We start from the raw sequence: 15,121 nt of genomic DNA, 5'->3' as shown, positions 1-15,121 counted from the left end.
AATTTGGGATGAAGCTAGGTGATGGTTAATATTATAAGTCATATACATACATATATAGAGATATGATATAATATAATGATCATAAGTTAATTAATAATAGAATAATAATATAATATAATGATAGAACGTGCACAATCCACCAATCATCTCTGCTGACATTCTCGAATAGTAATTCGTACTCCGTTGCTAATCAGTGGCGGATAAAAATCTTCGGAAAATTCCCAAAATTTTACATTAAATATATTTATTTATTTTGGTCATTATAGTATAAAATTCGATCCTTAATTTGTTAAATAAAAATTACATCAACTGTCCCTCTCATTTATGGGTAAAATTTAAAAAGTGTTAAAACTTAACAAATAGTTCCTAAATACACTTTTAATAAGCCTAAAATTTATAGAACTCATTTTCGTATCACCGTTTGTTTTAAAATTACATAATTTTGAATTTAACTTGCTTAATAGCGATCGACTGACAAACGAGTGCTGTTATTGTTTCCTAAATAAATTCGAAACCATATAAATATATATTCAATATACCTTACATATATATATATATAGATTTATTTTAATATCATATATTATTATATTTACATTATTAATTAACTCATATAATATTTTAATTTATAATAATTATTAATATATATATATATATATATATATATATATATATATATATATATATATATATATATATATATATATATATATATATATATATATATATATAAATATATTTATTTATACATAATGATTCGTGAATCGTCGGGAATAGTCGGAGGGTAATTGATTACACGAACACAGTTCAAAGTTTTTGAAACATCAACATTAAAGACTTTGCTTATTGTGTCGGAAACATTAAATCATATAAAGATTAAGTTTAAATTTGTTCGGAAATTTCCGGGTCGTCACAGAAGAGACGAACTCAAAACGAAATTTCGAATCTAGACATCTCAATCGCCGGAAGTAGACACACCCGGTGGTGACACGCGGCGATGACGGTTGGAATTCGATAATTGACCGGCGGTTGTCCAATTAAACCTTCAAATTTCGTATTTCCTTGATCGAATTAGATGTCTAACTTTTTTTTTTATCACCATCGAATTTAAGTGTTGGTGATTAACAAGTTAAAATCGGGATGTTAGGTGGAATTTTTAGGAGAAATTGAGTCTAATTAAGGTTAGCAAAAAAAGAAAACTCATCTGTGAGAAAAAAGAAATGGAGAGAGAGATGATATGAGACCACCCAACTATCTATTACTGCACTTTGAGCTTTGGAATTGGTAAGTTGAAGTGGGTAAGACTTTTTAATGGTGCCTCGGTGATGGTGACGGAGGGTTTTGTGGGGTACAGTGCTGAGGTGGCAAATGTGATGGGGGTGATGGAGTTTGTAATAGTAGACGTGATGGGGTGTGATGGGTTAGATTGGTCCCACATTTTTATTTGTTTTTTCATTTTTTTAGTTAAATTCTTGTATTATTTATTTATTTTTACTTTATTATTGTAATAAATTAATAATTAGTTATGTAAAATATCACTATATATAATTTAAATACATAAATTATTCACTTGTTATTAAATGTTAATAAAGTTTAAAACTTTTTATATACATACATACATAGTTCAGGGACTAAAATTATAATTTTACTAATTTCAACATATGTCATGTTCATCTTCTAGATCTCGACTTCTGTCTGCAATTATTTTATTGATAAAATTCTTCAATTATTTTTCTTTCCATTAAATCGAAATTAAATTAAGCAAATTGTAAGAATTCTTGTCCACATGAAAAGCCCCAATCCACTTGGCTCCATCTCATTCGCTATACCCTGCAAACACGCTCGGTGATGGAAGCTTCGCGTCGGAGGAAAATTGCCACCATCACGCCCCACTACGGCGCGATGGTGGCGCGATGGTGGGGTTTTTCAGGTGATCACGCGGCGTTAAAAAGAGTCCAAGTAATCAAAGAGATCTGGTGATTCATTAAAAAATTTAGTAAGTGTAGCTATTATTAAAAAGGATTTTTAGGTTGAATGTGGAAGGTGCAGGTGTTTACGAATGTGAAGAAAGGATGAAAATAATTGATAACATAATTTATTTATATTAAATATATTATGATAATAAATAAAAGGGTATTTTAGAAACTATGGCAAAAAAAAAGTAGTGAATTTATAAAAAATGAATGTGGATTTATCATCTTCCAAATAAGACAAGCTCACCGTTTATCATTATTTTTTTTTTCTGTCACGGAATAAATAGCAAGCACATACATTAAGAAACCAGATAATTGGACAATTTCACCCTTTTCCATTATACCCCATCTATCAATGCAAAATACCAAAAAAGTAGAATTATTCATTATGGTTAAAATGTAAATAAATCAACTATAAAGGGTCATTTTGGCGGTAAATTCTGTATAGCTAAACACCAATTTTTGTTACAACATATTACCCCTATACCCCTATATACTAATATGCATGGCAAAATCGTAGTTTCAGTTTTATCCGAATATCGTTTTAAGTTTGCGTTCACACTATACCCGGCCCCTCAAATTCGGCTTCATATACAAAACGACCCCCAAATTTCTACTTTTTAGGGGTAGAAAACGTAAATATATAATTTTTAAAAAAACAAAAGAAAATAATTCCACCCGTATTTTTAACGGGCCCTATCTTCTCGCTCGGTCCGAGTTAAATTTTTCCGAGACCACCGTTCAACTCGAAAAAATCAGACGGACACAACGGGACTAACTATGCGCGAAACGGACATCGTTAAAAAAAACACTAAATAACGGGCCCTATATTCTCGCTCGGTGCGAGCTAAATTTTTCCGAGACCACCGTTCAACTCGATATTATTTTACGAACACAACGCGACTAACTATACGCGAAACGGACATCGTCAAAAAAACACTAAATATTTCGAGCTATATTTCATACATATACGTACACGTCCAACAAGCAACCCAACCTACTAGATATATTAGGTACCAAACAACGTATATACAAATATGACCGCGCGTTGAACACAACCGCAGCAACGCTCGGTCGAATTTTTTCTAGTTCATAACTATTAACTAACAATAGTAACACGGAGTTTCATGGTTGCAAAATGTTCCGATCAAATTTGCTACTAGTAATTGTAATCGTGTCGTTAGCTGCAAATCTCTCCACCTCGGTATCGTTGTTGTCATCGAACGAGCAAAAAGTGAAGTTGGCGTTATATTGTGAAGCTTTGTGTCCGACTTCTGCGAGTTTCATAATCAACTATTTGTATAAGATTATTGAAAATGGACTAATTTCGATAGTTGATCTTGAGCTTAGTCCTTATGGAAATGCAAAGATAAGTGCCAATGGCACCATTGTTTGCCAGGTTTGTTTACTCGTATCAAGTTATGGTTTGTTAGATTAAGAAAGGTTCTTTTATCATTAATTATTTATTATTTATCATTAATAATTATTATAACTCCATCATCCCAATACAATTATTTTTTTTGTTGTTCCAATCTAATTGTCCACTTTCATTAATAAAAAGGGGGATGATTCTCACACACACTTTTTTGATCCTCACACACCTATTTTAACCTTTTACTCTTCTAATAATACTCAATTGGTGTGTGAGGATCAAAAAAGTGTGTGTGAGAATCATCCCCCTAATAAAAAGGAGTATTGAAAGTTGTTTAATACAATTACTTTGTAAAATAAAAAAATAGATAAAAAAATAGCAAATAAAACTATAAAATAAACAAAAAGTAGAGTGTGAATATGATAATAACATTTTTTGTCCCAAGACGACTTCTTTATGCCTATCAAAGTACCCCGAGATGCTAATCCACAAAAAACAAGACGATAAATTCAAAAGAACTTATATACGGAATGAGGGCAACCCGTGGAAATACACCAGTTTCTTACCCGTGCAAAAGGAACTATTTCTTGGCATCTTGGACAAATTCTAATGATTGGATATTAAATTGGAACTGAGCGAGTATAAATATACATTATTTTGGGTTCCTTAACGATCCTAAGATAGCACAATGGTTGAGCAACTGATTAGAGGTTTTGGGTTAAAACTTTAGTAGTAGCATATTTCGGGAGGTCATATGGCAAGGGTTGCAAACGATCGTGTCGTAACACGTTTATGCGATGTATCCGAGTAAAAATATCCACCCTCACCAAGTAGCCTGAACATCCATTCACCCACTTATCATTTTTGGATCGGTGGTAGTTGATATGTTTTAGAATAACCTATTATACTAATTGAAGTCCAAACCTCACAAGAGGTATCATGATCAGGTACAAACCTCATAACTCATAAGCACCATATCTTCGGTTAGGTTGGCCACGAAGAGAGTCATAATCAACCACGGGATATATAACAACCCGCTTAGACCGCGCACATTTGTGTATAAGTACTTGGCCTTCCGAGTAGCATGAACAAAAAAAACCTTATATGTTTTTCAGTAATTAAAATATCTTATCTTATTTTGCTGTAACTAGCTTAAGACCCGCAAAAATTGCGGGTTTCGTCAATAAAATGTGCAAATGTAAGTAGTTATGGATGATCGCCCAAGATTAAATTTGACAAAAATTGTCTAAGATACAAATGTATACAATTGATGAAGTTGAAGCAAATAATAGAGAGAACAAAATCTATGTATAGAGTTATACAAAAGAAAATAGCAAATACATGTTTGTTTATTAATAAATATGCAATCAAACTTGTGTAAGTAGAATGTGGTAGATCTTTTTCCCGTACTTTTTTGAACATAATAACTCTAACTATAGGCGGTAAAAAGAATGACCTAAGAGGGATGTTTATCCGTCATGTACACCTCAATGAAATCGGCAAAAAATGTGTATAAGAAGCAAATCAAGGCAAACGATGAAGTTGAACAAAATTGTTGATATAAATTAAGTATTGAAACTAAAGGACTTCTATGAGAAGTGCACATAAAAGACTACAAAGCGATAAGATCAAAAAGAAGACATTTGCGTGTCGAGTTATCGTTAAAAAGAACTTGGTTCCGAAAACGCCATACAAGTAATAGGATAACAAATCACTTGAAGCTTCTGTTTTAACTCCTTTGAAACACTCTACGCTGCAGTCCAATCGGTAATCGTTGACCAAGAACCGACTGCATGGATGTCTAAATAGATCCAAATCATGATCTTATTCAAATCATCATGAGCAACTTGTCATTAAAAGAGCGTGTGCGCAACTAATTCAATACCTAATGAGCATAAAGGACAATTTAACGAAGCTATACCCACTGAGAAACAGTACAAATAAATACATAACTTAAGAGCAGGCATTGAATTATCACATTTAGTTATAAAATTTCAATTTTTTCAGGAATATATATATATATATATATATATATATATATATATATATATATATATATATATATATATATATATATATATATATATATATATATATATATATATATATATATATATATATATATATAATATCAACAAACCAAAACTCCTTACTACCAAATCTTTCAAACTTCTTGATCGATGGGCATGGTTATAGATGCACAAACCGGATAAAAAACCGGATTCGGACAAAAAAAAAAACCGGATTTTTTTGTCCGGATTTTTCGGAACCGGTTCCGGATCCGGTTCCGGTTCTCGGCGTCGGATTTTTTTCGGATTTTTTTCCGGAACCGGTTCTTTTTCGGATCTCGATCGGATTTTTTCGGATTTTTCTTGGACTAGGATTCGATTTTGCGAATTATATTTTTACCGGTTCTATTTTTTTAACGTTTGACAACAATAATATAATCGGTATAAAGAAAAGTTATAATGCTCAACTGCTTAACACAATAGATAATATAAATAACAATATTCGAACAATACAATTATATAAATAACACTTTTATTCGAACGATACAATAATAAAAATAAAAACACTTTTATTCGAACAATACAATTATAATTAATACATTTCGAGCTTCGGCATGGCCATCACCCAATAATGTATTAAGACTAAAGTATATCGAGCTTCGGCATGGCCATCACCCGTTATACTTTAGTCGTCAAATGACCCAAATGTGTTATCTTGTTGAGCGCGTTGAGGATGGTGCCTTCGATCGTAGTCTTCAAAAGCGGGGTCATCAACTAGAGAAAGGTAAGCTTGTTGGTAACCCGATACATTCATTTCGGTTTGGTCCATATCAAACGGTTCATAGTCACCTTCATCCACTTCGTTTAGTTCATTGTCGGAATTCTCTTCGGTTGTTGTAGGTGATAATCCAGCTAAATTTTCTTCAAACTCTATACATTCTTCAATGTCGTTATATAACGGACCTTCTAATGAAGTTTGATCTTGTATCCTATCTACCCCATCCAAATAATCTTTCAAACATACACATACTTTCACAGCTTGGGGGGTAAGTCTTGACCTTCTTTCCGATATAATTCGACCACTCAAAGAAAAGGCCGATTCGGAAGCTACGGTTGAAGCTTGAACGGTAAATAAGTCACGAGCCATAATGCTTAATATTGGATATGTGTCTTGTTTTGTTTCCCACCATTTTAAAATGTCAAGGTTGTTAAATTGTTCTTCACTCATGTTTAGTGCAAAGTTTGACATCTTATAATTTCCCAACTCGCTTGTGGGTGCCGATGTTCGTGCGCGTTTGGAAGCGTCTTCACGTACCAAGTTAAAAAGACTTATTTTGAGGTCTCGGCTCCTTCGAGAAGATGATCCGGGTTGGTCAACAATTGGGTTTGATTGTCGACCATATTTTGTTGCATAAATACCAAACATATTCTCAAAAACATCATTAAAAGCGTGTACTTGGTTCAAAAGGAAGCGCTTGTTGAATGACAAACCTTGACAAATCTTGCCGAAGAGCTTCGGCATCGTATTCAAAAATCGAACCATCGGCCCGCATTGTTTGTTGTCTCGGGTCTTGCCTTGCACTACAACTTTTGTCAAGATGTTTTCTTAACGTTGTATTACCCGAAACACCCATGAACTTCATACATTGTGTACAACGAGCTTTTTCCGCACCATCCTTCATTACACACAACTCGAATTTGGACCAAACGTCCCCTTTTCGCTTTGTTTCTTTTTTGTAATCAATATCGGCCGTAGTGTAGCCTTGTGAAGATGTTCCAACGGAAGCGGAACCGGAAACGGAAGCTTGTGAATTATCCATTATGGGATAATTAGACTAGAGATTAGAGAATATTTAGTGATTTAGAAATAAATATGAGAATGTTTGTTGGTGCATTTTCAACCAAGGCATTACCATGTATTTATAATGGACTTTGTGGGGTTAAAATGGTAAAAAAAAAAACTCAAAAAACTGCAAAAATTGGCTGAAACTGCAAAAAAAAAAAAAAAAAAAAAAAAAAAAAAAACGGCTAGTTTTTTGAAAACCGGATCGGATCCGGATCCGGATCCAAACCGGATCGGATAAAATCCGGTTTATATCCGGAAAAAATCCGGTTTTCTTGAAAAACTGGATCCGGGTGGAACCGGATCGGATCTCGGATCCGGATCCGGTTTTTGCTGTGTCCGGTTTTGCTTGGATCCGGTTCCGGATCGGGTCACCGGATCGGATCTGGATCCGGTTTTTTTGCCCATCTATAGGCATGGTATTTTAATTATTAAAATTAGAGGAGACCCATGTTGCATTAACTAATGTACCAAATTTACATACCTAAAAACCACAAGTAGCATACCAAAATATGAGTACTATGCTATTCTTTTTTCAAATTTGAGTCACAATTAGTTAAAACTGGATACTTTGAGGTTCTAAATCAAATATATGTTCTTGAAATTGGTAACATTTATGCCCAAATCAATAACTGAACCACGACAAAATATATAAAACGTGAATTAACTTGATACATAGGCATCACTAATTAAAGAAACCGAACAAAAGTAATAACTTAAGAATCTGAACTACAAAATTAAGGTTTTAATGAATCTTTAGTAGCCAGAACGAAATAATAATATCATTAATAGCAATATATGCACGGTACAACTACAACTCATAGCACATCAATAGCGTAATATCCTTTGAAGCAAATAAGCGCCAATCAAATTCACATGATCATGATCATGAAACATGTACCTACACGTTTAAATAGAAATGCAAGATAAGTACTAATGTAATCCAAATGACCATATAACATGTACGAACCAAGTCCACATGACCATGAAACAACATAAAAATCAAATTATTATTAATCCAAATTTCAAATCTAAATAGAGAGGCCAGAGATTGTAAACGTATGTTTTGTCAACTCAAATTAAGTATTTACCTTCACTTTCACATGATAATTCATCGGATGTGTCATCATAAAGTCTGATTGCCTGACCAATCAAATCCACACGAGCACAAAACATGTACCTATGCATTTGCATCGAAAAGCCAGATAAGTACTAACCAAATCCACATGACCATAAAACATGTTTCAACCAACTATATTGCAAAATAAAACAACATGACTTTCATTTCAATTTTTCTATAAACTTTTATCAAAACTTATAATAAAATTTATACTCTCACTTCAATAATATCCATTTTATTCTCTATATAATTACTAATGTACTATAATATCCTAAAACATAAATGATGTAAAAATATAAAAAATTTGCTCCATCCACAAAACAATATAAAACATAACTGATCCAGATATACCCGCCCGAAATGCCAATTATATCCATTTGACTACAGAAAGTCAATAGACATTTAAATCCAGTAATAATCATAATTTAAATCTTTATAAAATTTAAAAATTATAACCTGTCATTTAGATCCAGATGATGTTATTATGCTAATTATGATCAATAATCACCAAACACATAATTTGTTTTAATTTCTTCCAGTTGTGACTTTGATATAAAAAAAAAAAAAAAAAAAAAAAAAAAAAACCCATCATCATCATAGACTTTATAATCTTCACTAACCTTCTCAATCTCAATAACCATTAATTGTAACCATGCGAATTCCATACTAGATTCTGAATATTCCAACTCTGACCCAACAAATAACAGTTTGACTATTAAAAGTCAAATTGACCTTCAACAACATCAACAATATGATCTTCATATGATTTGCACACCAACTAAAAATAGACCAAATGAGAGACACAAAAACATCAAACTCAAAACCTAGACATCATGAATTCCAAAATATATTATGAATACAGATATTGTAGTTAATTTTTTAGTCGAGTTTCCCATAGATTACTCCAAAATTGTAATCTCTAAATGTGTTGATATTGTATAGAGAGCGAAAGCTATTTATTTTATTATGAGTATACTTTGGTTCTCCTTCAAGGTAAGAGCGCGTTATATATCTGCCTCCAAGAAATAAAAATAAATAACATTAGAACATTCAATAAAATAAAGAGTTCACATACGTAAATTTCAAATAATGTTGAAAGATGCAACATTATGAATGACGAAGCGAAAAATATTAAAATCACATGATCTAAAAAGTTTTTCATAGCAGACAACTTGCTTATAATTGGACATAGTGAACCCACCATTATTGGCGTTATTAAGGTTAAAAGTAGACAGTTTGATTATAAAAAAAAATGTTATTATGCATGACATCGTACAACTCGAGAGGGATATCTCATGGATCAAGACACTACAATGATAAATAAAATGGAAAATTAAGTCTTACTGTAGTTGCACGTGCATATGGCAAGGTGGAACTTTTAAGCGGTCAATTTCGACCATGGGAAAACATAACTTACAGTAGTTGCATGTGCATTCAGCAAAGTGGTACTTTTTAGCAATGTATTTCGATAGCTGAGTGTCAAACACATCAATTCACATAATCCAGTCTTATCACGAATGCTACGAATGCGGATGGTAACACGAATCCTGTTAATAGAGTCTTGCCCGGTTAACAAATGCAACACAGACATGTTTCATAAGAAAACGTGATTCATGCATAAATTTTGATATAAATACTGTGACTAAAAAAATTAAAGTTGATTTCAAAATTCATGAGTAATGACACTCACTTGGGAGATATTTTTACTTCAATGAGAAACTCAAAACAACTTCCTCTTTAAAAAAAATCATATTTGTATTTATATAAAATAAAACAGATAATTAGTCGATCAAGATAATTTCTGAAATCATATTTGACCCGAAATTCAGATATTTAGACAGAGAGTACATGTAACAATAACAACGAAATAAACATGTCCATATGTAACCCAACCCGCCCATCTTACCATTAATACCACATACGAAGAAATTTAGAAAGTGATAAGGCCTGAAATCCCATTTCTTTCCCCGAAGTTATTATACTTAAGAAATTATCAAGCTACTTATTCACTAAACTGTCACCCCACGTATTCCTTCCTATCACTTCGTTGTGAAGCAGTTGTACGTTGACATGATGGAAAGCGATAGAGGAGTTACCCTGAACAATGTGATGAGATTTGGAATTAGATTGAAAAGAAGTCTAAATTACCTACTTTTTTAGAGTTGAATAACCTACAATCCCTAATTAAAAAAAGATATAAATAGAATTATGTAATGAATGAAACGTGATCAAAACCTCTTGTTTAGAGACCTCAAACCCCTATGACCACATGAATGCTTCAGATCAAAATTTCATCCAACATTATATACGAAATAATATGTTCAAAAGGTTGGTGAACACAAACATACCAACTCCACGAGCTTCTTCAATTACTCGATATCAAGATCTTCCGAAGCAATAACCGCAAAAATCTTAAACACCCATCAGTCTAAGCTGCCTGCAAAAGATATTGGCAAATATAAAGAGAACTATTTACACACATATACGTGTGTGTATCTATTCAATTTAGACAGCCATTTACCCGACACTATATTTTTTAAACAACAATTAAAAAGAAGGTTGATGAGGCGAACCCACATTCGATTTACCTTTAATTTTGCGAACCCTAATTCTGATTTGGCGAACCCACATTCGATTCTTGTTTACTCTGCTCAAATTAAAACAACTTCTTCTGGCTGGAGGCTATACAACAATTAGTTAATTGCACCAATTTCTGTAAACCCTAATAATTGAAGCACAAAATCAGAGAACGTATAAGAAAAACGTAATGATCGAAGCCTTAAATCAGAGATACTCACCCGCGATTAGTGTATGCTGATTACTGCGATTCCACTGTGAATTTTTTCTTGGGAATGCGAAGTTAAGGTTTTGATTTAGAGAGGAATGGCACAGAAGGAGAGGAAGGGACGATCAGGCTAACAACTAAGCAAACGAAAAGGAAAGGATGAAGCATTTTTAGTGATGCGAATGGAATTAGGGTTCGCAGGTGTTTACGATGGGAGCCGCGGGGTCTGGGATGGAGATTTGATATTAGTATTTCTGAAATCTAAATCTAGTTGTCCACCTGTTTAAGCGTGTTTCAGTTGGGGGTAGTTTTGGGAGAAAATGTTAGAGTGTATACTTATTTAGTTATAATAGATTTAATGGTGTAGATTAAGGGGCAGTGATTGTCATTTCATTGATTTAATGGTGGAGATTAAAAGTTGAAATAAAAGATATCTCAATTATCACTTTCTTTTAATGTATAGAAGATAGAAGATAGATAGATAGAATAGATAGATAGAAGATAGATAGATAGAATAGAATAGAATAGAATAGAATAAATTATCACTTTCTTTTAATGTATAGATAGAATAGAATAGATAGATAGAAGATAGATAGATAGATAGAATAGAATAGAATAGAATAGAATAGGATAGATAGATGGATAGATAGATAGATAGAAGGAAGGGAAGGGATTGTGAAATTAGCCCATCTCAATTTTCAAAACATTATCAAAGTTGAAAATGTACTTTAGTGAATGATTTTGTTTTAGTAATGCCTCAAACATTATACGAATGAATGTACTACTTAACTGTTAATACGATTTTTTTTATTTTCATGTTGCAGCTTGGTGAATGGGAGTGTATGCTTAATACTGTTGAGGCCTGTGCAATTCAAACCTGGCCATCTGTAGTAAGATCTAACATACTACAGTAGTATTAAACTATAAAAATCAAATTTTCTTTTAAAAATATATAAAATTTAATTTTGTGATATTGCTAGTTTTAACGCGAATTTGAATGCAGAGTGAATTTGAATGCAGAGTGACCACTTCCCATTTGTGTATTGCATCGAAAAACTGGCTTATGAAAACAAGTATACAGAATGGGAAACGTGTTTTGAGAAGCTAAATTTGGACCCAAAACCTGTTGCAGATTGTTATGGTAGTGGTTTTGGATATGAGGTTAGTAACTACAGAGTAGTATACTTGGCTAATTGCTTGTTAATTGCCAACACAGTTTACTGCTTGATTAGTATATTTAATTTATGATGTGTTATACATTTTGCAGCTTGAGCTACAATATGCACAAGAAACAAAAATGCTACAACCTGCTCATACTTATGTTCCATGGGGGGTTGTTGATGGACAACCGCTTTACGATGTGAGTATTTTGAGTTCGCCTAATGATTGATTGATTATAACCACTTCCTGATCTGCTTTCTTTTTCGCTACAAAAGCGTTCAAATTACATACGCCTAACTAAGCAACAAAGAATTAAAATCTTTTATAAAGTCAAGAACTTGTTTCAACATTAATTTTTATCGTAAGCTACCATATAATTGTTGGACGTATTTTGGGATCTTACAAACAATCTAATCTCTATTCTAAGGCGGAAATCAAAGGACGAAGCTTTAATCGAATAAACTTAACTCTTGGAATCAAATAAGTCAAACCTAGATGATTAAACTAGATTGCATCGACACCTTGAAGCCTATGTTCGGTGGGTAGATGGTTTGGGACGACAACAATTCGACAATACGGACTTAGGGTTGTATATGATGTGTAACATGACAAAGTAACCCTAAGTCAGTATATATACTGCTGCAACGACAGTCGATCGATTGACTGTCAGTCGGTCGACTGTCTCTTATAGTCGAAGGACTATCAACTTACGCCGACCTACACCAATCTACCGATGGTGTCTGCATTCGATCGACTGGTCTGTCAGTCGGTTGATAGGAAGGTCAGTTCTTAACTATTGATTTTTAAACATTCACGATTACTAAAAAATAGTCAATAGTTAGTGCACAATATTATAAGTCCGACAATACATTACTAAAATAACGTTCAAGTACAATAGAACTAAGGATTACATGCACTAACAATAATGGCACTTATTATTACTTTAACGAGTTGTGGTCTTGGCTGAAGAACGTTTGTTAAATTTGATAGACAATAAGAAGAAAAAAAAACATAAGCAAAAGTAACAAATATATATTACAGAAAAAATTGAAGGTTTACAATTTAAAAAATAATAAAACAAAACAAGGTACTATTTACTATATAATCCAACCGATAAAATTTTGCCACACATATTTGTGTTTTAGGTAGTTGTTTAATTTAATTAATTTGCAGGATTTCACAGAATTCATAAGCTACATATGTAAAGCTTATAAAGGCTCGAATGTGCCTAATGCGTGCCTCGATGTATCTCACCCCATTGGTGCTCCAAAGAACGCAAAACCTAGGAATGATGAGTGTTACAAAGATGAAGAAAACGCGAAGTCAAGGTCAACCCTTTTGGAAATCATCTTAGCAATAGTAGCTTCTTGGATGCCCAATGTTGGCACGGCAGATTCCATGTAAAATTAGAGTTTCTGTGTAGTAGTACGTTACGAACTCCTTTTAGATAATAACGTGTTTTCAAGTGGTTTGTGTGAACAAGCACGTCATAAACACGTATGGTAATGAACTTACAATAAGTGTAACAAACTTGATGATTGATAATTACCCCTCCTTTGTTGTTTTAGTCTCAGTTAGTTTTGTTTATCGAGCATTGTTTGTGCAGTCTGTATGCGTCTTGTATGATTTTGCCTTCATTCTTGTAATAGATTGCCTTGATTTATTTATTATAAAATGTTTGTTTTTTCCCCCAAAAAAAAAAAAAAAAAAAATACTCTTCCTTCCCGTCAAAGTGGACACTTTATTTAACTATACAAAAATAAAAATAAAAATAAAAATCACACTAACTAAAATGTTTATAATTCTAATCGTGATTTAGTCATTACAGGGATCCAATTCTTAAATCATCTCCAGGGTCAGGCGGAGCAGACCGAATTTCTGAAATACGGGTCGATAAAACCCCAGGGATAATCCATAATCAAATAAATATCCTGAATATTTTTAAGAGATAGAACTCGAACTTGATATCTACAACTTAATTAAGCTGAGAGGATTTTATAGACTCAATAATATTTGAGCCTAAATTAATATGTACTCCGTATATATGTTAGAAAAGTTGGGTACTTGGGCTTAAATTAAATGCCCCATCCATTGGTGTTCTAGACCATTGTTCATGTGGTCAATGGATGGGGCCATCATGTTAGTGAGTGGCTATATTAAATGTCCCATCCATTGGTGCTCTAGACCATTGTTCATGTGGTCAATGGATGGGGCCATCATGTTAGTGAGTGGCTATATTAATGTAATAATAAGTGTAAAATATAACTATAACTATATTTAACTATATAAGAACTCTTTATATCGAGGGGAAAAGAATAGAATTCACTATCCATATAATTATTTGTTTATTTAAATATCTTAAATGGTGACCAAAGAGTCATTGACTAGGCGGTATCGTGGTGGCCCTTTTAACAAAGAGATTGAGGGTTCAAGTCTTGTTGTGAACTGTAGGATCGTGTAAACAGGATTAAACGATCTTAGATTCAATAACGAGTGCAGAAAATCTCTTTATTGGGTTTTATACACAAATTCCAATGAAAACCTTTGATCTTAATGAATAAATCGACTTAGATATGTTAAAGATCGACTTAGATGAATGCTAGAACACCAGGGTATCGAATTGTACGTATGGAATAGGTTAGGATTACCCCAACAATGAACCCGTAATACCCATTATATACACACAGCGTGTGCAACCGTGCGGTTGCACCTTGTAACCGTGCGGTTGCCTGTCTAACAGTGCAGTTGCATACCTGCAACCGTGCGGTTGCATTCCAACAGAGAAAGTTAAACGATAAACACTTCAACGTGATCATAAAGAACTCGGGGACTAAATATGCACCAACAAACTCCCCCTAGGA

General features: G+C 33.0%; 1 protein-coding gene across 1 annotated transcript; it reads left to right on the top strand.

Annotated features, from left to right (window-relative positions):
* Positions 1-3,108: 3,108 nt before the first annotated feature.
* On the top strand, positions 3,109-13,664 carry LOC139841274 (gamma-interferon-responsive lysosomal thiol protein-like). The gene is made up of 5 exons (XM_071831500.1): positions 3,109-3,369; positions 11,924-11,989; positions 12,120-12,260; positions 12,367-12,459; positions 13,434-13,664. Exons 1-5 carry the CDS (start codon positions 3,109-3,111, stop codon positions 13,662-13,664), a joined length of 792 nt encoding a protein of 263 aa, XP_071687601.1.
* The last annotated feature ends 1,457 nt before the right edge of the window (positions 13,665-15,121 follow it).

The sequence above is a fragment of the Rutidosis leptorrhynchoides genome, chromosome 4 (genome assembly GCF_046630445.1).
Source record: "Rutidosis leptorrhynchoides isolate AG116_Rl617_1_P2 chromosome 4, CSIRO_AGI_Rlap_v1, whole genome shotgun sequence".
Taxonomy (NCBI): domain Eukaryota; kingdom Viridiplantae; phylum Streptophyta; class Magnoliopsida; order Asterales; family Asteraceae; genus Rutidosis; species Rutidosis leptorrhynchoides.
The sequence above is the reverse complement of the archived record's forward strand: the minus strand, read 5'-3'. Positions and strand labels throughout refer to the sequence as shown.

Coding starts and splice junctions, on each gene's coding strand:
- LOC139841274 (XM_071831500.1), top strand. CDS start 3,109: ATGTTCCGATCAAATTTGCTACTAGTAATTGTAATCGTGTCGTTAGCT. Junction 12,261..12,366: donor GTAGTGGTTTTGGATATGAG/GTTAGTAACTAC, acceptor TACATTTTGCAG/CTTGAGCTACAATATGCACA. Junction 12,460..13,433: donor ATGGACAACCGCTTTACGAT/GTGAGTATTTTG, acceptor ATTAATTTGCAG/GATTTCACAGAATTCATAAG.